At 44.9% G+C, this 25,902-nt stretch overlaps 1 protein-coding gene across 1 annotated transcript in view; it reads right to left on the reverse strand.

The window, feature by feature from the left end:
• Positions 1-3,753: 3,753 nt before the first annotated feature.
• nup214 (nucleoporin 214) overlaps positions 3,754-25,902 on the reverse strand; it is an 85,284-nt gene continuing 63,135 nt past the window's right edge. Inside the window, exons 33-36 of the mRNA XM_080847404.1 lie at positions 23,195-23,369; positions 17,220-17,377; positions 14,674-14,704; positions 3,754-3,947 (exon numbers count right to left, since the gene is read on the reverse strand). Coding sequence (XP_080703530.1) covers positions 3,914-3,947; positions 14,674-14,704; positions 17,220-17,377; positions 23,195-23,369 — 398 coding nt within the window. The 3' untranslated portion in view covers positions 3,754-3,913. The remainder of the gene's footprint in view (positions 3,948-14,673; positions 14,705-17,219; positions 17,378-23,194; positions 23,370-25,902) is intronic.

Raw genomic sequence — 25,902 nt, forward strand, 5'->3', positions numbered from 1 at the left:
TCAAAGCCAACGCTGCATCCCAAAGGGCTGGCCAGGCGGTGGGGTGGAACCACGTGCCTCTTCTCTAGGTGTGTGTTTAGTAGGCTGGATGGGAGCAATGCTTGAGGTGGGCAGAGGAGCGCACTCCAGAAACTCTCTTACACACACACACACACACACACACGTGCACAAGCACACACACACAAGTAACAAGTGACAAAAATAAAGGAAAAGCTCTTCAGAGGGGAATTTGCCATTGAAGTAAGAGACATGAAAGCGATGATGAAAGTGAGGTTAGACCCCAATAAGAAGACTCAGGTTTGATGCTCAACATTAAACACTGCCCGACAACAAATAAGATCATTTACACACTTTATTTTTGGAGCAGAGGGACACCCTCCATAGAGCGGTTCCCCAATTGCAGTCTGACCCCTTTTAACAGCTTCTATTAGAGCCCATCAAGCACAGTATCCTTTTATCCATGGCTGAAGAGAAGGAGCCAAGCCTAAGCCTCATTGTGCTGCCTGGGTGCCTCAGGGTGGGTCTGCTCCTCTGGTCCTCTCTGCCCCCCCCCCTCCAGCCCCCCTCTAAAGGCACCACTGGTGCCTGAAGCTTTGCTTTTATGAGCTCTGAGATTCAGCTAGTCTACGCTTTGACCTGTGGGACAGAAATAGGACACGGGGACACCACTGAAGTGGAGGGATCATGGAAAGCAGCGCACAGTGCAGTTTGAACAGTTCAGCGGTGTATTGGACGCTTGCCTGTATCAGTAGTCCTATGGCGTGTGCCCCTCCCATGGCTTCATTTGGAGTAAGATGCTAGCCATGCTAATGCCATGCGTTCAGTATTCCTTCATTTGGAGTAAGATGCTAGCCCTGCTAATGTCATGGGTTCAGTATTCCTTAAATGCATAGATGTGTGAGGGAGAATAAGCTCTGACTGCCCAGGTAGTGGCCACTCTGGATCAGACCCTATAATGTAAACTATTCATCACGATGGCTAGATAGCAGAAATCTGTCCATTGTTGGCATCCACAGTGACAGACACACAACCACTGCCTGACAGCCTCTATGCAACCCTTTATGCCATATAGCACCCTTTTCTAAGAGGTCTGGTGTGTGTGTGTGTGTGTTACAGGCCACAGATGGCCATTTCTGGATGCGGAGTGTCTCACTTGGGCCTAGTTGGCTTACATTCCCCTGTCTGGCGTGCCGTGCTATATTTACAGTGGTGGACGTGTGTGTGTGGTGTGTGCGTGTGTGAGCACGGGTGTCCTTGCCACGGCGGTGTCTGCATTGTCCTGCACACCTGTCTCTCTCAGAGACACATCGGAGGAGAAATCCACCTAGAGACCCCCCCGCTCCAGCACACACACACACACTCACCGCCCTCTATTAATATCAAGAGCACACTGATCCGCCTACAAGAACGACAGGAGGGGAGGGGTGTGTGTGAGTGTGTGTGTGTGTGTAAACCTCTGGATTCCCAGAACAAAGCGGTACAGTACGTACATGCAGCCATGGCAGACTGGCCTGGTCTCGAGTCGACTGCCAGCTGGGCCTGTTGGATCTCTGCCAGCGCTCTCCGGACCCTTCATCTGCTCATGACACACCACTACATACTGTTCATCCACACACACACACACTCTCTGCAAGGCCTCTTAGAAAAGATACCTTCACACACACATGCACACACACACGCACACTCTGCCAGGTATCTTAGGAACTGTCATCAGCTCATGATACACCATCACTATGTACTTACACACACAGAGATCTCTCAGCAACCCTCATCTGATCTTAAAACACCACCACTCCATACCTCCACACAACACCCACACACACACACATCCCAGAGAGCCGCGTTTTGATAAGACAGGCATGCTTTGGGCTCCTGAAGGTCATTGTGAGGGGTATGTTTGGAGTGTGCCCTGCTGTCCTGATGCCATGGTTCTGTTGTTCTGGCATGCAGGCCACGCTAATTAATCTCATTATCATTAATTATCAGAGCCCTGGACAGCGCTGCCTGGAAGCTGACATGTCCAGCGGTTCCACTAATTAAGAGATCCCCAGCATGTCTGCACTCAGGGGCCAGAGACCCCATCGCGTAGGAGACCGGCTCTTCGAACCATCAACAGACGAAGATGATCATTGCCATTCAAAACATGTTGTCCTGTTAGCGAGGAGGACAATTACAGCTTACATTCAGCTGCTCAGAACAAGCATCTTTAGACAGCAATGGTGGATGTGAAGAGTGAATGAGGGTACGAAGGCAGGGGTAATCACACAGAGGGAGAGGCTTCCCATTGGCTGAGAGGACTGTTCATGAGTTCTGGAACACTGTGAGGACTAATCCCTCAGTACCACACCTGAAGAACTATGGTAACTTTTTGAAGGAACCAGAGAGAAAATAACAGGATCAGGAGGCAGCATGGATAGTGTGTGTGTGTGTGAGTGTGTGTGTGTGTGTATGAAAGTGTGTATGTGTTAAGGCTGTCCCTTTTTATTTGAAATTCGATCATTCATTCGAATCATTTTCTACAACTCGTGTGCGTGTCCAATGTGGGTTGCATTCAAATGAATTCGTACGATTTTTCGGATTGTTCAATCTCGCCCAAACCTTCGCTTTCGCAAAAAGTGACAGCCCTAGTGTCGGTGTGTGTTAAAGTGTGTGTTAAAGGGGTGTGTGTGCAAATGTCTGGCACAGATCACAGGCTGTCACAGTCGTTTATTTGAGAGGCTCTTGATGAACGACAGGCAGCTGAGGTCATGCGACCTGGAATGACCCCTGTGATGCACCCCTCCGTCAGGACGTCAGAGGCCGTCTCTACGGCATGAATAAAACACGCCGTCGCCGGCACGAGCCGGCCGCCTGTCGCCGGTCGCGGCCTGCAACGGTATGAATAAAACAGGCAGCAGACATCACTGCCGCCGAACCAACGCTGACATCAATTCAGGACCCAGCCGACATCTCATCACTAATCCCCCCCACCCCCTACTAAACCTGCTCCACCTCGAAGCTCATCTCACACACACACACACACGCACACACACCCACACCCACACCCACATGAAGAGGAATTAAGTTGGTGAGAGATGAAACACTGACGGGATTAACCAACCACCTCTGCAGGGCACACATCTGTCACTGTGTGTGTGTGTGTGTGTGTGTGTGTGTGTGTTTTCTGTCCCTGTGTGTGTGTGTGTGTGTGTGTGTTTTTTTTCTGTCATGTATGTGGGTGTCTGCCCGCTGGAGGTATTAGTCCACACCCCTGGCAAACAGTGACCAGATATGTTTGGCATCAGTCCATGTCAAAGCCTTCCGCAAGCTGAACTCTTGATTATTTGGTGTAGAAGCAGCCGATGACGCCATCTCGCACTAACCGCCGCAGATTGGCAACATTGTCCAGGGACAGAAGGGGACCTAAGAACCTCATTTTATCATCAATTCATCATTTTAGAACGCTAGGATGAGTCAAGGTTGAAAAATGGTGGATGATGCATGACTGCTTACAAGTTGTCTGTATTCAGAGGTAAAATACAAAGCACTGCCTTCCTTAAATGTATCCTCCCCAGAATGCTGATTCATTTTCTGAAAGGCTGAATGATATTTGTGGAGGCTACAGAGAGAATAGGCTCTGCATTTATGTGTTTAATTGAAAGATAACCCCCCCCCTCTGTATGCGCAAGCAGAAAACCCATCACTAGCTCAGGAACAGCAAAGCCAAAGCAAGGCAGGAATACAACTGCACTTTTACAACATGTTTGCCTTTTATTGATCCATTCCTGAATGGAAGGTTAAATGTGCTCCTAAAAAATATAGCATCTTTTAAAACAATGCCGTGATGGGTCCAAACAAAACAAAAAACAAAAATGCTGGCGTCAACGTCATCAAAGGAGAGTGAGGGGAAAAAATCGGAGGAGAATAGAGTTTGTCAGCGAAGTCCAGACCATCTTGGGGGTTGTTGCCTGGAAGGGTACAGAGACATCAGTTAGACAGTTTTGAGACGAGGCACGACCTGATAGTCACATGACTGCCCTTCTCAGTCCCTGGGCCGGGCTGGGACTGACTACAGAGGAGCTCTGTTTACAAGAGCCAAGAGGGACTAGGAGAGAAACCTGCTGGAGTAATGACTGAAATTACATTACATGAAGACATGGAAATGAGTGATAATATCATGCAAGACAACCTAATAATACATAGGGGCCCTTTGAACATCCAGAATGATCACTGCCGGGCTATTCGCTGCCAGAGTGACCAATCAGATACACTGACCGTGCAAGTCTGTTTTGTAGGTGAGAGTTGGAGATACGACTGGCTAGTGCTGTATCAATACACACACTCCACATGAGGAAGGACATCCAAGGAGGATGCCTCCTGAAACCCAAAACTGGATTGTGCAAACAAAAAAGGGCCTAATCCTCTTAAAACACACATAATGAGATTATAGCCCACTCCTTCCAGGAAGCTGCATGGCGTTGCGGCTGCCGCTAATGAAGATTCATTTTCATGGGGACGTGTGTGTGCGTGTGTGTGTGTATATGTGAGTGAGTGTGTGTGTGTGTGTGTGTGTGTGTGTGAGTGAGAGTGTGTGTGTGAGAGAGTGAAAGAAAGCGAGAGTGTGTGTATGTGTGTGTTTGTGAGAGAAAGAGAGAGAGTGGGTGTGTGTGAGAGAGAGAAAGAGAGAGAGTATGTGTGTGTGAGTTAGAGAGAGAGAGAGAGAGAAAGAGAGAGAGAGAATGTGTGTGTGAGTTAGAGAGAGAGAGAGAGAGAGAGAGAGAGCGAGAGAGAGAGAGTGTGAGTGAGTGAGTGAGTGAGTTAGGGCTGGGCGATATGGAAAAAAACATATATCACGATATGGATTATTTTATATCACGATAGCGATATATATCACGATATGCCCTCTTGCTTTACTGGATAGGGGTGTACTTAAAAGTGTGATCCATCACGACCTGTACCACAATTACGCAGATTGTACTGAACGTTTCCATTGAATCTTTAAATAGTAAGATTAAAACAAAGTGCATGACATTTAGTCCAGTGCTTGTGACTTTTAGTGGTTCTTTAATGTAGGCCTACTTTCAGAAGATAAATCAAGTTTAATTTAATTAAAAAAACTTTCTTTTCAATGTTTGTTCATATGCTATAGCAATAATGATGAGAAAAACATTTTCTTATATGGCCACGTATAAAAATAAGAAAATTAAGAAGTTGGCCATTACACATACGCCCCATTGACCGCTTCAGCCCGTTGGTGCAACAGTGAAGATGGTCCTGTAAACAAACGCAAGTAAACGATGGAGCTGCGTTTTATCTGGATAAAAAGCATATTAGCGTTTACATTTCCCAACCAATTTCATTTTTATCTTCAAGGGTTTATGATCTACGTGGAGTACCAAAAAAAACCTCCATGCTACTTAGAATCTAGATAGTTAAGCTATAAACGCCAAAGACATACACATATGCTATGTCTATGATAATCGCTGCTAGATGCTCCCTGTTCTTGTGCTCCCACAGCTCCTTCACTTTTGAAATACTGAAAAGAAATCTAAACTAACGAAATAGTGCATCTTAAACTCCAACTATTTGACCATCATTGAGAAAAATGGAACAGAATCTGCTAATAAATGGCTACACTTGTATTATACTCGTATTATACGGCTCTCCAAAATGTTCAAAAAAGTTCCGTTGATTTGAATGGGCCACCCCAGCATTTGCACGTCTGTAATGTCTTGATTTTCACTGCTGCAATAAAGTAATGACGCTGTCATTAGCAATGGGTGTCGATGCCCAATTGTATAACAGCGGCTGTGGTAACAGTTACACCTTCCTGCAGCGCGTCCATTATTCATTTTTTTTAAAAACCAGAATTAAATTTCGCGGGCTCTCACCGTCAATCATGTCGCAAGCGTATGATGCAAAGCAGCGTAATGTAAAGCGGTGTCGTGTCGCAAAACCACGTTCTCTAAAATGTATCTTAATATTCTTTTTTTTTACAGTTGTATAAACTTAGAGTTTGCATAATAAGAAAAGCAAAATGTTATATTAGGATGTGAAATTATATTAAAATGTATATTAGCTGTAATAGTGAAAAAATAAGTTTATCACGATAGAAACGATAGAGGAGAAAGGTCACGATAGACACGTTTCTATCGTCCTCACGATATATATCGTCATATCGCCCAGCCCTAGAGTGAGTGAGTGTGTGAGTGTGTGTTAGTAAGAGAGAATATGTGTGTGTGTGAGTGAGAGAGTGTGTGTGTGAGTGAGAGAGAGTGTGTGTTTGTGTGTGTGTGTGAGTGGGAGAGAGAGAGAGAGTGTGTGAGTGAGAGAGAGAGAGAGAGAGAGAGAGAGAGAGAGAGTGTGTGTGTGTGTATTTGTGTTTGTGTGTGTGTGTGTGTGTGTGTGTGTGTGTACTGAACCTGCACTTCCACTGAGAAGCAGGCAGCGGCCTATACCAGGCTCTACTAGCGCTGTGTGTTTCTGTGCAGAGGGGACAGGAACAATGACACAAGCACTATCACTTGGTCCAAGGTGTCGGTCAAAAGAGATAAACAAAATGAAACAAATCAAAACCACCTGTACTACTTTTGCTTTGTCAGGGTTTATTACCTCCCCGTCCTCAAGCTTAATGAAGACAAGTTTGGTTGAAACACTGCAGCTCAAAACTAGCAGCATCTACAGGTGTAAAAGTATTTGCTAGGTATTTCTGAAATGTATTTCTGTATGTAGTTCTGTCTTTTGAGGGCATTATTGCCTTTTGCTGTTGACAGTGAGCCCCTGTGTCTGGAGGTAGGGAGATATGTGTAGCCACACCACATGTCAGAATGCTTGGGTGTGTGTGAGTGTGTTGGTCTTGGTCTACATGCAGGTGTCCCATGAGCCCTCGACATGGCAGTGTTGAGGCTCTTAACCTTGAATAAATACACTGTCTTTTACACAAGCTACCAGTCACTAACTGTCTGTCCCTTATACACACACACACACACACCTTCTCATTCTCACACATACAACACACTTAAACACACACAATGAGACACTCACACTCTCTGTCTCCCTCACAAACACACACACACACTCTCTGTCCCTCTCACAAACACACACACGTGTGCGTGCAGACTCATACTCTCTGTCTCACACGCACGCACACACACACGCACACACACACACACACACACACACACACACACACACACACACACACAGCAGGGGTGTGATATTTAGCGAACTTAAAGAAGTCCCAGAGCCTTGTTAAAAGTCTCCAAGGTCAGAGCAGAAGTAGATCAAGGGGTTCTGCACTTTTCTCAGGACACAGAGACGTGACAATATGTGTAGAAATGAGTCAAACAGCCTCCAGCGTCTCTTCCTCTGCTGGAGTTGATAAAAACTCTAGCTTCTGTGTGTGTGTGTGTGTGTGTGTGTGTGTGTGTGTGTGTGTGTGTGTGTATGTATGTATGTGTGTGGATGATGGTGGCTAGTTTGTAATGAGCTGTTTCTCAGGAAAACATCCTCAGGCAGAATGTCAGTGTGTTCTGAGGGAGGATATGTGGGCGGGAGGATGGTACCTGAGCACTTCATCTGGAGAGGTCCTACTGTTACTACTGATTGCTGCCCAAAGATGACCCAGCGGTGCGGGCCTAGATCCGGGCAGGTGTTGGTCCAGCCCTGCTCCAGTCTCGGCAGCTATCTGGGAGAGCGGCTGGGTCCTACACTCACAGCTGTGTGTCTGACTGCTGCAGGCTGATAAAACACACACTATGATTCTCAGACACCGTCTCATAGAAAAGATCGGGGCACAATCAGAGGCATTGCCCAGAGACGATTTCAGAGAGAAGAGAAGAGGAGAAGAATAAAGCTATCTACACTTCGAGACGCAGAGACAGAGCAGCTGGAGGAACCGCCGGGATTTTAGAAACGACTGATGAGACAAACTCAAACACGTCAGTTTAAGAGGAACAAAAGGGGGCTTAGAGCTAGCAGCGCTAGTACAAGATGAAGCGTTTCAATAAGCAGCCCGCCGGAAGCCTGTGGCACACTGATATGCGAGTTCGCTCACAGACAGACTTATTTCTCTTTCTTGTTCACAGACTTCTTCTTTTTCTCAATTTTTTAATCATCCAACTATGTCCGCCAATGGATAACCTTGACCGTTGGAAGCAGGTGACAAATGTATTGATTAGGTAGCTATGGCAACCAAAGCTGGACTCCGAAACATTTTTTGGTAGTTAATTCTGAGACAGCAGACAACGAGTGTTGAGGAATGCGGTTGCCAACGGATACGAGCTTTGGAAGATAAACGTGCAAGGCGAGCGGGCAGGAGGGACAGGCAGGGACTCCAAACAATGCCCTGAAACACCCAGCGGCGGGTGCAAGCTAGCCCTATTTATATCCCGCTTATGTTAAACCAGCTGCCGTCTCCTGGCACTCAGAATGCCAGGCGTGCCCTGGGGCGGTGAGGGTGAGAGCGGGACGGGTGGGCGTGGCAGACGGCTAGCAGGCGCAGGTCAGAGAGGGAGCAGGGCCCAAGGAGCCATGAGAGCGGAAGAGATGTCAGCTGAGGGCAGAGGGCACACGGAGTGACGGCTACGCCAACGCCGCCGCAACTGCTGGTGTGTGAGTCAATCTGAGAGGAGATACGGAAAATCACAGAGCAGAGGATTCTGTAAAGGATCTACGCCGGAGCAGGACCAGCTAGCTGAAAAGTTCACAGCTGGCTAATGGAAATCTCACACTGCCAAAAGGGTACACATTAATTAATACATTGAAGCAAGCAATTCCAATAAGTGGGCAGTTAAGGATCTAATACAAGATTCCAATGGACCTTACCCTTCCATTTTCCAACAGCAGACAACAGCATGAAAGTCAAGCCTAAATCTGTCCTCCAAAATTCATCTAAATATTCAGCCCTTCAACACTTGTTCCGGCAGTGATCTGAAATAGAGCTGCTGGGACCGTCTTTATCCCCTTAACTATATTGTCCCTCATCCCTGTGGGACTAATATTAGCGCTGCAGCCATAGAAGGCGCCCATCCCTGCCCGAGGGAGGGACGCCTGCTGCTGCTGATGATGTTGCAAAGGCTGCTGGGAAGCACCAGCTCTGGGTCACTTCATGTGAACCATAAATTTAACAGCGCCTCTACCAGAGTACACCTACCGGTGCCAACTATAAGTGGGGGATAGGACACAGAGGAGACAAAGACAGAGTGACACAAAGAGACAGATAGAAAAGAAAGTTTGATGCCAAATATACAGGGAGACAGGGGAGAGAAAGAGAGAGAGAGACACACACACAGACGGACAGACAGACAGACAGACAGACAGACAGACAGACAGACAGACAGACAGACAGACAGACAGACAGACAGACAGACAGACAGACAGAGACAGACGGACAGAGAGAGAGAGAGAGAAATAGATAGAGAGAGAGAGAGAGAAAATAAAGTGAGGGAGAGACAGGATCTGGGAGAAAAGAGAAGGACTAAGAAAAGGATAGGAATAGGACAAAAGAAAGTGTTGGAGAGACTGTGCAAGGGTGAGTGACAGCTATACTCATGCATATTAACAGCTCCTTTCCACCCTCTGCACTGTGTTCCTCCCCTTTGGATGTGAGCGCTGGAACAAGGTGAAGGGGGCGCCAGTAAGCCCTCACTGGCCTCACTGCAGCTGGGTGTGTTTCTCTGCCCAGAGGCTCAGCATCTCTCTCCCGAACGCTATTGCCAGCTCACCTGTGTGCCGCTGAACACCGCCAACACTACTGCAGCCGACGCTGTGCGGTAGATTACCATACATTACTGCCACTCTCGTTAGAGAGACAGTCGAGCGCACGGCACCGTCCTACACCACTGCGCCTGCCTCTCTCCCCAACCCAACACTCACGACTATGACTCACTAATGGCTGGTCCACCTACAGAGCACAGTCAAATGCAATCACAGCATCCGTGTGATGGAGCGAGCGAGAGAGAGAGAGAGAGAGAGAGAGAGAGAGCGATAGAGAGAGAGAGAGAGATAGAGAAAGAGAGAGAAATAGAGAGAAAGGAGAGAGAGAAGAAAGACAGAAAAGAGAGGGAGGGAGAGAAAGACAGAAAGCGAGAGGAAGACAAACTATGCCCCAGGCACTCATGAATCAAACAGCAGAGATAAGGCATTAGAGATGCACAGGGAGACAATACAGAACGCAGAGAAGAAGAAGACTACATAAAGCCCAGAATGAAGATGGCATTGTTTATTTTTTGGCTTTCCATTACGTTTTTTTTTATGAAATATACAGCTTCAGACCCTCTAGTAGAAAATCATTCATGAAGAGAGCCAGGTGCACTGCCACAGGCTGACTGTGGGACACTTCAACTAAATCCCTGTATTGGCTGCCAGTGAGGGGGGGTTTGGGGGTGCTGTCCTTCATGGGTATTGGGTATGGGTATGGGTAGGCTTGACGTCGTCTTAAACCTCTCCTCTAGGTGGCCTTGGCCAGGTGATTATATGTAAAAAAAAGTTTGAAACCAGTGCTGATCCAGCATTAGGGAGAGGAAGCAGGACGGACAGAAACACACGCACGCACGGAATCGCGCACACACTCACACGCGCCCACACACACACACACAGTCACACACACACACAAACAATGGGCGTGGATAGCTGGGAGAGGATGGCTCAAGGGCTGTGGTGGAACCCAATGAATAGTGGGTAGAGGAATCAAACTGAAGTTTCTACATGTGTGTGTATTTCAGTGCAAGCTATCTACATGAATAGTTACATAGAGTTAAATAGAGAAACAAAGACAAAATCCATGATTTTAACCACACATTAAACATGGTTGAGTCATACCAACGTAGTGGGTCTCAACTCAAGCAAAGCATGCTCTTCCAGTGGCAACTGCTAATCATGTTTAAAACAAACAAACAAACAAATTTATATTAAAAAACAAATAAATAACAACATCTACAAGGTTTCTTCTTCCAGCATGCTGTTGATTGTGTTTACTTCAAACAGTGCATCCTAAGTGAGAGCTGTCGCAAGGTTTCCAGTGGTGTGAGATTTTTTTCACTCTCCACCTGTGTGTGTGTGTGTGTGTGTCTGTATGTGTGTGTCTCCCTGCAACCCCCCCACTGCCCCAGCCCCCTCGTCTTCCCAGCCTTTCAGCTGCTCGCTCTCTCATTCGCCCATGCATTTGTTTGTTTGTTTGTTCGTTAAAAGCTTGATTGCAGACAGGGCTCAGCTCTCAGGCCGTCTCTACATTAACTAGCTTCTCCAACCGCCGAAAGTGGACTGAGAAGACCTGGAGAAAAACCAAGAAACAGACCAAAAAAAGAAAAGATGTTGCTGAAAAACTTGTATTGATAAAAAAGAAAAAAAAGTGTTCTCTTCTGTAGTGCTGTAGCTTTGAGGGAGGTGTGAGAGGCCGTCTAGTAATGTTTAACACATGACACGCTCACACACAGACTCACACCGGTGTGGGGGTGGTCAGTATGGGTTTTATGTGTCACTGAGGAGGGGTATGGACTGAAAAGGATGCTGGGATTTCAGAAGACCAAAGGGGAGGAGAGCACACGCGGCATGAGGGACTAAACTAAACACTCAGGATAAAAACCCCACGGAGACCGTAACCTGGACTGCAGGTTTGCACAGGTAACTGTGAGGAGGGACCAGAATCCTTATTTAATGCCATTTCTTTTTTGTTTAACACTCCAGAGTACCCATATTATACTGTAATTGTATAATTAATTAAATAAATAAATGAATAAAATGTCAGTTTCACCCTAAAGTGTGGTTCTTATATGTGGTTTAACCTTCATATACACTATACAACAGATAGCAGAACACCCTTATGCAATATCACTTCAATGTGAAATTATTGAAAAATGTCAATAATTGCATTAAGTTGACAAGTAGAGTATTTCCTCTGATGAACAAAGACAAATACTTTAGAAAGAAAATGCAGTCCTTAAAGTACCTCTAACTCAATGCAACAGCATAACAAGTGCAAGTGCACCTGTAATCACTGACACACAGTTTCAGTGATCAGAAAACCTCTGATCATTGAAACAAACATTGAGTATGTGTGATTTCCCGATGAGCCTAATTGCATTAACATGGTTATAAACCTGTAAACACCAGGACTTTCTCAATGTGTGACCGATGGGCTGTGGGTATCTGCATGTCTGCATCAAGGTTAAAGTCATTCCCAGAGGAACTGAAAAATCGGATGAAACTTCACAAAGATGGAAAACGATATAGGAAGATTGGTGTCCAATTAAAAATCAGTCAAAACACAGCAGCAGCAGCAGTAATCAGGAGGTATAGAACGAGCTAGTACGAATAATCAGAGCTGCAGTGGCCGTCACATGTCGCCACAGACAGTGTGCTACTTGCACAATCTAGCTCTGAAAAACAGATGGGTGAGTGCTTCAGAATTGGCACAGGGGTTATCAATGGAAATCGGAGTTTCTGTGTGAAGTGTGAAATAGACATTGCACAACGTCAACCTCTATGGACGGCTTCCGAGAAAGGAAAACCCATTTGGCCCAAAACTGCAAGATTAAACTTTGCTACAGAACATAACAGGCCTGGTGAATACTGGATTCCTTGGTCAGATGAGACCAAGATAAATATTTTTGTCTGTGAACCTGGCCAGGACTACCACAGTGAATGCATAGTCCTGAAAGTCGCAACAAAGTCACGCAAGACTTTATAAAGTAGCACAAAGTGAAAACTTGGACCTGGCCAAGTAAGTCACCTGACTTGAATCCAATAGAGCACTTTTCTCTTCAGAAATGTGTACAACACGTGTACCCTCCACACTGAGGAGGATCGAGTCTGCCATCAAAAATAAAGGTGGACATTAATAAACTATTTGATAATGTTGCATTTCAGAGTTCCTACTGTGGGGCCGGTGTTTTTAATATAGTAAATCGAAACTGTTGGTTTTTAATTTGACATAAGAAGAGATACACTGTTCAACTTAAGTAGTGTGATTACTGTAAGGTGACAACTTTGATCATTAGACATTCAAGTGATATTGCACAGGGGTGAACTCACTTCTGATGTATACTGTATGCAAATACAATACAAGATCCCAATGCTTTTCTACTATGATATAAATGATGTTATAAACTGTGCCTTTTTTTTTAGCATTAAATCTTTTATTTGTTTTTATTTTCATAATTTTACCATGTGACTGCTAATGCATTAATACATTATAAATGTTATAATTGTTGATTGGTGTTATGAATGAGATATAAGATGGACAGCTGTCATTCTACATGATAGACAGTTCTTTACCATAGAGTCACTTTCACTTTACAACTACAATCTCTACACCAGGACCGTCTCAGCACACAGTACAGAGCCTTCATGTCAGCTACAGGTTAAGAGGGAAGAGCCTCTATGAAGCTCTAAAGAAAGGCCTCCCCTGGGGTTGACAAATATCGGTGCCATCTGAAAATCAGCGGGCGAGTGGAACCAAGGGACCAGGACTGGCAGGGTAAATCCGACTGAGACCAAGCTGACCAGCTCGTCAGAATCTGAGGTGAAGACTGTTGTAGCTTCAGTATCCAGCCATGTTCTGGGTGTTCTCACATTAACACATACACAAGGACACATGAGGGGTGGGATGTTGATGGTGCTTGGTACTGAACTGCCCTCACAGACTCTCAATATTGGTCCAGTAGATCACCATCATCATCATCAAGAGGGATGAGGCGTCTATGAAGAAGGAGCGTGAAGCACCAGTGTTTGGTGGAAATAGTGTGTAGGGAGAAGTTTAGTGTGAAGAATAAGTGTGTTGGGTTTAGCATCAATTGTTTCTGTGTGTAGTTCGATAGGCGGTATAAGAGTGTGCAATATAGGTTAGTATGGTGTGGTTGGTGAGGGTTACATGTAGTGTACTGTGTTTGGAGCAGTAGTAAGCAGAAGTGTGAGAAAGGTGTGATTTTTTAGTATGGTGGGCTCAGGATTTGATTTAGTACGGTGGGTACAAGTGTGTCCGGCAGGGAGGGAAGAAGCAGGGAAGGAGGGATGAATATAATGGAAAGGGAGAGATATAGAGATGGAGTGAGAGAAATGAGAGCGAGAGACAACTGGGGGAGGGCAGACAGGGAGTGAGAGGGAAAAAGAGAGAGATGGATGGATGGAGAGATAGATGATAGGAGAGCCACTGATGCTTCTGTATGCACATCTTTCTGAGCACTCAAATACATTCCAGTGCACCCTCAGGGATTTGTGTGTGAGTGTGTGAGTGAGTGTGTGAGTGTGTGTGTGAGTGTGTGAGTGTGTGTAGAGGGGGGCTGGGCATGTGACAGAACAGAGAAGAGAAATCAGGCAAAAGAGAAGAAGAGAAGGGTGGGCAGAGAGGGAAAAGGATAGGAGGAGAAGGAGAGAGGGAGAGGTGGAGAAAGAGAAAAAAAGGAAGCATGGAGAGGATAATGGTGTTGTGCTGGCACTGTCTAGAGAATATCTAGAGTCAGCCAAGGTCACAAGGACCATCACTGAACATACATGTGTGAACACACACACACACACACACACACACACACACACACACACACACACACACACACACACACACACACACACACCAAGCTGCAGCTCATCTGGCATAAAACGAACAGCACTATACAGATGACAGACTGATACACACGCAAAGGCACACACTCATACAGTAGTTTTTACATCATTTTTTGAAATAGGATTAATACTTACTGATTGGTGTTTCCGAAGCCTCCAGTGAAACCTAAGGACAATGAGAACAAATCATCAGGAAATAGCTTAAATGGCTGCATTCCATCAATACACTAGAACACTAGAACATGACTTACTGCACTGACAGTGTAGATATTGGCACTTGAGTCCGGCTTTGGGCACACGCCACTTAGAGCATGCCGTTATTAATTACAAGCTGGAAAGAAGCGGCATGCCCCAATGCTCTGGATTCACCATGTGGATAACACCCACTGACATCCACCGCAACACAGCCCTTGGCAATGGAGACTCTCTGTGTGTGTGTGTGTGTGTGTGTGTGTGTGTGTGTGTGTAACTGTCTTAAAGAGAGAGGGAGGGAACCAAAGTCCGACCACATCCCTAGGGCGGGAAAGAGAGTGAGTGTGAGAGAGAGAGAGAGAGAGAGAGAGTGAGTGTGAGAGAGAGAGAGAGAGAGAGAGAGAGAGAGAGTGAGTGTGAGAGAGAGAGAGAGAGAGAGAGAGAGAGTGCATATAAGAATGAAAAAAAGAAAAGAAAAGAAAGAAAGAAAAGAAAGAATCTATAAGGGACAGTCAGGGTGGGACGGAGTGAGGGAAGGAGGAAAGCTTACGAGCAAAGGGACAGCAAATCTAGAAGAGCTGGAGGGGAGGGGAGGGAAGAGAGAGAGAGTGTATGTGTGTGTGTGTGTGAGAACCGGGGAAAGAGAACCAGCCAGCCAGAAAGATGGACAAACACACACATGGCCTGTCGGTTTCTATATGTCTGCCTGCCTGTCTGCCTGTGTGTGTGTGTGTGTGTGTGTGTGTGTATATACATGAAAGTGGGCCAGGCTGCTTTAACATGGGCATGTGGGTATAGATTGACTGCTGGCTAAAGAATGTGGGTTAATAAGAGAAACCGCTGATGGGATTTCAACATTCACACATCCAATCACACTCTCTGTCCCAACTGAACAGCCAATCAAATCTCTCCTTACTGAACAGCCCGTCACATTCTTCTATATCTAAAGGTCAACCTACCACAGCCAACCGCATGTTACTAATCCCAGTGCTGATCATTACAGAACAACCAATGTCTATCTTTACAAAACACACACAATCCTGTAGATCAACCGATTACAACCTGCCAGCTTCCCAGTGTCCTGGGCGGTAGATGCCATCATCATAGTCAGCACTGTCCCCCCCTCTGTCTCTCATCTGTCTTCTTCAATTCCCACACGCCACCCGCACACACATGCGCACGCCTACATGCCATGTCTTCCATCACTGATTGCCTGAGTCTAGCTCACACACCCGCCATCATCTAGCAACACCATTAAGCATAGACTGAGTTCAACCTACGAGTCTATTCATCTAGCAACACCATCAAGCACAGACTGAGTTTAACCCATGCATCTAGTTAGCAACACCATTAAAGCACAGACTGAGTTTAACCCATGCATCTAGTTAGCAACACCATTAAAGCACAGACTGAGTTTAAGCCATGCATCTAGTTATCTAGCAACACCATTAAAGCACAGACTGAGTTTAACCCATGCATCTAGTTATCTAGCATCACCATTAAAGCACAGACTGAGTTTAACCAACACATCTACAGTCATCTAGCAACACCATTAAAGCACAGACTGAGTTTAACCAACACATCTACAGTCATCTAGCAACACCATTAAAGCACAGACTGAGTTTAACCAACACATCTACAGTCATCTAGCAACACCATTAAAGCACAGACTGAGTTTAACCAACACATCTACAGTCATCTAGCAACACCATCAAGCACAGACTGAGTTTAACCAACACATCTACAGTCATCTAGCAACACCATCAAGCACAGACTGAGTTTAACCAACACATCTACAGTCATCTAGCAACACCATTAAAGCACAGACTGAGTTTAACCAACACATCTACAGTCATCTAGCAACACCATCAAGCACAGACTGAGTTTAACCAACACATCTACAGTCATCTAGCAACACCATCAAGCACAGACTGAGCACAGACTTTAACTTACGCATTTGGCACACCTAACAGCACAGACTGAGTCTAGACTAACCCACACAGCCACAGTCATCTAGCAGCATCAGACAGCCTGGCACTGAGCCCCACGCCTCTACCTCCAGCACGCCTCTCCAGGATCACCCTGCTTTTATGTCTCTGCATTTCAGAGTGGCTTTTACAGAACAAGAACATGAGTCAGCGCTCCACTGAGACTGGCGACAGGCAGCGTTCATTAACATGTAGTCAAGTGGCTTAATGCTCTTGTTCAAACGCACCGATAAAAGCACTGTATTTTGCAAGAGGTTTCCCTCAGGACCAGCTGAAGGATTTTAGCCTAGGAGCTCACCAGATATTTTTTTAATCTCCACATAGAGCACAAATATAGTTATCAAGATGTTATTATTACTGTTTTTATTGTACCCTGGTATGAAAATCCTCTCTTTCGGAAGGACTTGAAATAGTGTATAATTAGGCTAGGGAAAGCCTAATTATCCGAACACAGTATGATGCATATTCATTTGAAAATGTATTTTATTTGCACACACTCACCTCCTCCTCCACCGCCGCCAGCACCACCACTTCCAAATCCAGAACCAAATCCTGCTGGCTGGCCGAACCCAGGACCCTGCTGGGCTAGATTCCCGAAGGACGGAGCACTCTGATTGGCTAGACTGCCAAAGGTGGGCGCGTTCTGAGGACTTTGAAAACTATGGGACGAAAGAATAAAGTAATAAAAACACTTTTAAGGACGTCTGCACTACAGGACTAGTGGAACAATATATATAACGTGTATAATAATCATTATAATAGTAATAATAATACTAATATTAAATAATAATAAAAAAAAATACACTCATTCCACTGTTCCATGCTCAGTACATTTTAAGATGTAATTCATTCACTCACAACTGCAACAACAACTCCACTATTACTTTGTAATTAACACAGGATATGTCTGTTATAAAAATGTCAAAAATGATGGTGTGTAGTGAGTTAACCACCCCCCCCCCCCCAAATCCAGAACCCCTCTGTGCGAGTGATATCCCCTAGTTGTTGTGCAAGTAGTTGTGTGTTTGTTTGTGTGAGAATGTGTGTATTCTCACTTCTCCCTAGAGTAAAGCAGATAAAGCACAAAGGCCTTTTATGATTTTCAGATGAATTTGGGGCCCAGCAAAAGAGAAACAAAATCCCCAGTGTGAGTGTGTGGGTGTGTGTGTGTGTGTGATGCTAACAGCTAGCAGGGCTACAGCTCTTTAATCTCAAAAGCCTGAGAGGGAAATTCTGGATGGCCTTTTCTCTCATGGGGTGTTTTGTCTCTCACTCACTCACACACACACGCACACACATACACACACAGGAAGACAAACTCACTCTCTTTCTCTCTTAAACCTTTTTTTCATATGAACACTCACACAAACACCATCACACCCAAATGCATGCACCCATGAGGCAGGGGCACTGAAAGCTTTGTTGGCACAGCGACACAAACCCCTTTGATTTCAAAGGACCTGCTAATAACAATGGGAGCAAACTTTTATGCAGATGTGGTGACAAAACACAAAAACTACTCAGCCACACACTGCAGTGTGTGTGTGCGTGTGCGTGTGTGTGTGTATGTGTGTGTCTGTGTAAAGGGCTCTAGACATTTCACAGTGGTGACACACAGTCCCTTAGATGGAGGGCATCACACCTGACTCGATGATATTTTATTTTGACTGTTGGCATTTCAATATTTAAATTTGACCTAAAAATAATTTGTGTTCATTATTGTGATTCCATTAACAATATATACAGTGGGGAAAATAAGTATTTGAACCCCTACCGATTTCGCAAGTTTGGCCACTTGCAAAGAAATGTGTGATCTAAAATTGTATTGCTAGGTGTATTTTAACAGTGAAACAGAATATCAACAAACAAAAAAAAATCAGAAAACTGCATTTTATAACATTTATGACTTTATTTGCATTTGATGCAAAAAAAAAAGTATTTGAACCCCCAAGCAAACAGCAAGAATGCTGGCTCACAATGACCAGTTATGTGCCCAAGAAGCACACAGATTAGTCCTCATTAGGTCTAACAAGGTACACCTGATCTCAACTGGTGACGTTTATAAAAGAAACCTGTCCAAAGAATCATACTTCACACCTTCAACCTCACCACCATGGGCAAGACCAAAGAGTTGTCCAAGATTGTAGACCTGCACAAGGCTGGAATGGGCTACAAAACCATTGGCAAGCAGCTTGGTGAGAAGCAGACAACTATTGGTGCGATTATTCGTAAATGGAAGCAACACCAAACAACAAATGCTAATCGCTCTAGGTCTGGGGCTCCATGCAAGATATCCCCTCGTGCGGTACCAGTGATCATTCGAAAGGTGCAGAATAACCCCAGAACTACACAGGGGGAGCTTGTGAATGATCTCAAGGCAGCTGGGACTACAGTCACCAAGAAAAATACTTATTTTTTGCATCAAATGCAAATAAAGTCATAAATGTAATAAAATGCATTTTTCTGGATTTTTTTGTTGATATTCTGTTTCCCACTGTTAATATACACCTACCATTACAATTTTAGATCACACATTTCTTTGCAAGTGGCCAAACTTGTGAAATCGCCAGGGGTTCAAATACTTATTTTCCCCACTGTATTTCAATGAATTGGCATGATTGGTGTGTGATTAATATAAAAGGGACCTAACCATGTGAAAGCATGAAGTACAATAACAGTAAGACTGGACTGGTGTCAGGAGATGACACAGACACACAGACACACACACACACTTCTGGCCCTGGAAGTAGTCAGTGCAACTCATCGACAGACTATCAATAGCCAGACAGACGATAGAGGACGAAGAGAGAGTGTGTGTGTATGCCAGCGTCGGAAATTAGCGAGGGCAAAGGGCAAAACTGCCCCTAAGAAATATAGTTTTGCCCCTAAAATTACTAGGAGAGGGGCAAAAAATGCCCCCATAATTTTGTGTAATAATAATTTAATGAACGTGTCAAAAACATCGTAGCCTATATGACCCGGTCAGTTGCCATTAAATGTTTTGATTTTCGCCTTGACTAATTGTTGCGTGAAGAACCGAACGTTCTAAATAAAAATATTTGGAGCGCTTCCTAATCAGACATGTGACTGCGAGAGTGAGGAGAAATGAGGAGAAATGAGGATCAGCGCAGTCTCTGTCACCATCTCAGGTTCTAAAAGTTAAAATTAATTCACACACCAAGCGACTGTCAAACTATTTTGTTAGATTGGCCTGGGGTGGAGGATGACGACGACGACGAGAAAAATACCTGTTTTTTTTTCAAGGCATGTCGGACTTGTGGACAACGAGTTGCCCAAGTCGTTGTCAGCACAGGCAAATGTTTCTGCTGACTTCATCAAGGGGAGCGAAAACATACAGAAATCCATGGCCTTTCGTCACCAGGCGCCAAGCAACACGCCATTGCCTACGGTGAATGATAACTAGTGATAATACTTTTAGAAATGATTTAGTTCGGTTAAGCTAGTTTAATGATAGTTAGCTAACGTTAGCTATCTCTGATTGTGCCTTAGCTACAAAGGCTTGCTTGCAAGCTAGCTTACTAGTCTTCTCTGTATTTCCTGTAGGCCTACTATGGTAGGTACAACATGATTAAAGCTAACACAAAAATCCATAAATATAATGTGTTATTATTATTAAAAAAAAGAAAGAAAAAAAACAATTGTTAATAGTTGAATAATGAAATAACAATAAATAATAATAATATAATAACAACTAATAACCACAAAGAAATAAGAATAAACGTGAATATGATTGTGTAATTTACGTTGTCTGTTTGGTTTTTCTTCAAAAAATCTAAGAAAACACTTTGAATATGTAGACTAATGCCTAATAGTCTTATTATTGCCATTTAATGACAATTGTTCATATACTTTAAAGTAACACTATGCAACAATTTAACACTTTTTGAGGTATGGTTTTATAGGTAACTAGTTTTGGTACCATCCTCTAATTAATTTCGATCGCATATGGTCATGTGAAGGACAGATCAAGACCTGTGTCTTTCCCACTAGCCATCAAAGATATGCCCTATGTAGTTCTGTGTAACGGGCTGGAACACCCTGCAAAAATGGAAGAAAAGCTTTCACATGCATGACATGCCAGGTACTGCAAAAATACACCAGTTAGTGTGTTGGCAAGCTTCTATCAGTGTCAGCTGGGCTGTTGGTGGTGGTTACAAGGTTTTTGCATGACTTTTAGGTAGTTACCGTACTAGTTTTGGAACAGAATTCCGTATTGCTGCTTTAAGCCTAAATAAGTGTGTTTATTATTTTTGAACAAAGGTTAAATGTTTTTCACAAGTTTCTAAAAGTGCCCCCTTTTTTGTGTGAAATGCCCCTGGATTTCAGTAAGTGGGGGCAAAAATTGCCCCCTAAAAAATATGTAAATTTCCCACCCTGGTGTATGCGTGTGTGTGTGGGTTGGTGTGTGTGTGTGTGTGGGAGCACTTTTCAGAGAAGCTAGATACGAAGAAATCATCCCCTCTGCTGAATCTAATCTTGGCAGAGGGTGACCCTGGAGAGAAATACCAACCACCTTTGACCCCAATACTGGAGTCAATTTTTGGCAGACAGCTGATAGGTCAATCCAGAGCAGCCTGCTATTTAAACATGGCCGCCGCTAAAAACAGAAGAATGTACTACAGTACTGACACAGAGACCTTACTGAAGCAAAGCTCCAACCATCCAAGCCATAACCCTGCTTTAACCACAACAGACTCGACAGACAACAGAAATTTTAATATATAATGCCATATATATATTTAATGAGAAGTATGAGGGAAGGTAGGCGTTTAATTATCTAATTAATACATAAACTGCCATCCGTAACTAACAGCATGCCCTTCAGAAATACAAACTAACTAACTAGATACATATACGAATAGATAAAAAGTACACCCATCACACACTAAACACACACTGAAACATGCCAACACTAAACTGCAGTGGACAGATGCTACTTGTCATTCTAACTGGATTACAGGCAGATACCAGCAGGATGAGGGCAGAGATCAGGGGTGGGCTCTGGCTTTCTCTCTCTCTCCGTCACACACAGACACACACACACACAGAAGGGAGAGAGAGAGAGAGAGAGAGAGAGAGAGAGAGAGAGAGAGAGAGAGAGAAAGAAGGGGAGTTGGAGCAAGAGGGAGACATATACAGTAGAGGTGTAGAAAGACATACGGAGAAGGAAGGCAAACCAAAAAAGAGAAAACAAGGAGGCAGAGAAAAACAGAGAGGAAGAGTGCTTGGGAGAACCATCCAGCTGCTGGAGCTGGGCCTCTGTTTCTGCAGGCCAGAGGTGTGAACTAATCTCCTAGCTCAGGGGGGTGGAGGCACGCTGTGTGTGTGTGTGTGTGTGTGTGTGACGGAGCCATGGTGCCAGCTTAATCTGCTGCCAGGGGAAGGGCACGGCTCTCTGGATTATCTCTTCCGAACCGAGCGTGGCACCGCAACATCAATTTCACTGGCCATTAACGGTGTGTGTGTGTGTGTGTGTGTGTGTGTGTGTGTGTGTGTGTGTGTGTGTGTGTGTGTGTGTGTGTGTGTGTGTGTGTGTGTGTGTGTGTGTGTGTGTGTGTGTGTGTGTGTGTGTGCGCGTGCGCGCGTGTGTGTGTAAATGGGTGGGCGGGGATGGCATGCCTTCACGTGGCACACAGGCCTGCCAGGGCCAGATGACAATCATAAAGCCCCCAGGTGGCTGTAGACTGCAGCTGCGTGGCCAGGCCTGGGGCATATGAGGGCCGGCCCTGCTCCAGAGTCACCAACTATGTGCCGGGGGGGTTTAATCCTGCCCGAGATAATCTCAGCAGTCAGGTTTATCACCGCATGAGGCACTGGTGCACAGCACTGTGGAGTTCGTAATGAACTGACATGTCATTGATGTCTTTACGGAGCGGGCAGGGAACAAGCTTCAGAAACATGGTGAAGGCGTCTGAAAGGGCCTAATCGTGTCTGTGGCAATGCTGTGCTTTCAGCATGCTTGGACAGCCTGGAAGGGATTAAATGGCCACAGCCCAGACATTCATTTCAATACAACTCCTAACTTTTCCATGACATATTCTCATTAAAATGTAGAAAAAAATAAATAAATCATCTCCATTTACTTTAAATTTGTAATTTCAAGAGTGCATTAGCTGTACACCAGTGGGTTCACCAACTTGCCAACTACTTGAGACTTGACATTCCCATTTCATTTCATTACATTACAGCACCTGTTTTCGTTGTGGAAATGAACGGTTCTTTTTTGTTATCTTTGGGATTCAGGCCCAGAAAAAGCGTCTGCCTCTGCCTGAGGTGTGGTGGCTTTGGGGTCTTAATCCTCCAACTGTCCCCTCTCCAAACACATTCCCTCACACACACGAGTTGTGAGGTGCCCTTAGCTGAATCCTCCCACGTTTGCGGCAGCTGTCCCTTCTCCAAACACCTTCAGACACACACACACACACACACACACACACACACACAAACACTCTTACCCAAATCCTCCCACGTTGGATGCGGCCGTCCCCTCTCCAAACACCTTCCCTGCGGAGGAGCCCATCGGGCTGCTGAAGGAGGGGCTAGAGCCGAACGCGGCCCCGGCCCCAAATGCAGGGGCACCCCCGAAAGCTGGCGGACTGCCAAACACCGGAGCGCTACCAAAACCAGGAGCTACCAAGACACAAACACACAAACAAGACAAGGGAAGATAAATTACTATTTCTAGAGTGCAGTTGCACAGTTAGTTTTTCAGTATCAGGTCTAGGCTGGCTGCTTACCTGACTGGAAGATGGCATGACATGATTAGGAATGCTTCATAAACAAGCACTGCCTTAATGCACATAGCAAACACACACACGATACATAGTTGCTGCACACAGAGTAGCAACAAAAACACACACACATTAAAGCAACCGCCCTTTTACAGAGTCAGCGCGACAGTTAACAAATTGTCTTCACACACACGACATTGCTGCGGGTGTGTGCGGTCTCTGCTGTGCATTGATCGCTGGTGGCTCTGGGCCTGTGTGTGTGTGTGTGTGTGTGTGTGTAGATATATATGAATGTGTATGTGTTTTTATGTCTCTGTGTGTGTGTGTATGAGTGTTGTGGTGGTGGGTGTGGTGGTGGTGGTGGTGGTGGTGTCTGAAATTCCAGCCCTCTCCACACCAGGCCATGCACAGCCCACTGAATAATTGATCAGCCTAATGTAACTAGATTACATTCTGTGGCCCACAGCCACTAATGGGACAAGCAGTTTCTACTTTTCTGCGTGTGTGAGAGAGGGGGTAAAGAGGGGGTGTTGGGAGAGAGAGAAAGAAGAAGGGCCAGAGAGCGAGAGAGAGAGAAAAAGGAGATGAACAGACAGGCAATGTGCAAGAGAGAGAGGGAGAGTGAGATCAGTGAGAGAGAGGGAGAAAGAGATCAGTGAGTGAGAGAGGGAGAAGAGAAAGCAGGTCTCAGTGGGAAATGCTCAAATTGAACCAGGGAAAAAGAAGACTGGAAGAAGAGGGAAAGCTCAAGAGAAGATGGGAGGCAGAGAGCAGATCAGAGAAAAAGAAAGAGGAGGAGTGTAAAAGCTTAAAGAGGAGGATTTTGATGGTTGCATCCCTTAGGGAGACTGGGAGCGTAAGGGGCAATGGAGGGTCAGCTTGATCAGAAAAGTCTGATGAAGCTTGTTTATGTGTGTGTGTGTGTGAGTGTGCCTAGATGAGTCAGACACTGGGGTGGGGTGCTGCATACTAGCCTCTTCTGTCCTGCGCGCATACACGCAAGCAAGCAAGCAAGCATGCAAGCACGCACACACACACACACACCTACTACAAGGTTATTGGGTAGAGATGAGGCAAAGGAAGAATAAAGACACAAACAGAGCTGCGATATTCTGTCCAGGCTTGTATTGCATTAGAAAACATCTGTCCATTTTATGGCCTAAACTGCACGATGCAACTCGCATCTAAAAAAAAATATATAACTGTGTATATATAACTAAAAAGACTCATGATGGAACCACGATGAGGAATTATCATTAACAATACAGTCCTTTACCTTAATGTTTAGGGAAGTGTAAGTTAGGGGTTAGGAGAAGGGTGGTGTTGTTTACAGGGACATGGAACAAGGGAGCGATGATATGAGCACATTTGTATTCATGTCAGCAGGACGCAGTCAGAGATGGAGGTTGCCTTAGCTTAGCTGGGGAGGTTTCTTCTGAATAAGCAGGGTCTTTCACAGTAAGCAGCCTCTATGTGTAGGAAACCGCATGCATTTGAAAAAGGCTTTTCAATTACGACTGACTCAAAAGGTCAGAGCATCAGTCATTCATCAAAATGTCACTGCGCAGGAGAGGCAGGTTTGTGTGTGTGTCTGTGTTTGTGTATTTTGAATGTGAACTCACAACAAAGAGAGGAGTGTGGAGTGACAGCCAACACATGAGTAATCAGTGATCTGAATTTCCATCTTCCTTTCATAATTGTTCACAGTGATGTGTTACTGCCAAAGCTGCTGATCCTAGTTAAACAAACATCCCCATGAGGTTGCAGACCTTCATACACTGACTGTGGGAACAATCTGCACAGTATTTAATTGATTCCGATTCTGTGAGATCGGGTTTTCTTGTACGCAAACACAATTTTTGCCCTTAATTTCATTAACTTCACATTCTTCTTCTCTTCTTTTTTTCCCCTTTGCCTAAAAACTGTGCTTAGTCTATCATTGTTCTTCCTGGACTGACATCATCCTCGTTTATGCTAAGGAGATGTGCAATTTCTATTATTGCTTAGTTTTGTCTGTATGTCACCACGGTGTCAGTTTCTTCATATGGCTTTAATCGTTCCTCAATTGTTTAGTTCTGCCTGTCCATCCCGTGGGGATGTCGCCGTAGTAACCCACAGACAAGGGGCTGCGACTTTTCAGACAACAGCAGGAGGGGCAGTGCATTCCTCCTTGCTAAGCTTCATCATCAGGGAATCAGCCGTTATTTTCCATCTGCATCTTAATACTCATCAACTACTTTTAAGTTAAGTTTAAAACTTCATATTAAGAACAGCTTGTTTTGCGCCTACTTGTTATACAAAACTCTATGACTTTGCAATATGAAAAAAAAGTATGTCTTTGTGTGTGTAAAATAGTACTGGACAAAACTGGATTACTCCACAGTACGTTGCACGGATTGGCATCATCCAAAAGTGTTAGTCCTGCTGCTCAT

This window comes from Sprattus sprattus, assembly GCF_963457725.1.
Source record: "Sprattus sprattus genome assembly, chromosome: 11".
NCBI lineage: Eukaryota > Metazoa > Chordata > Actinopteri > Clupeiformes > Clupeidae > Sprattus > Sprattus sprattus.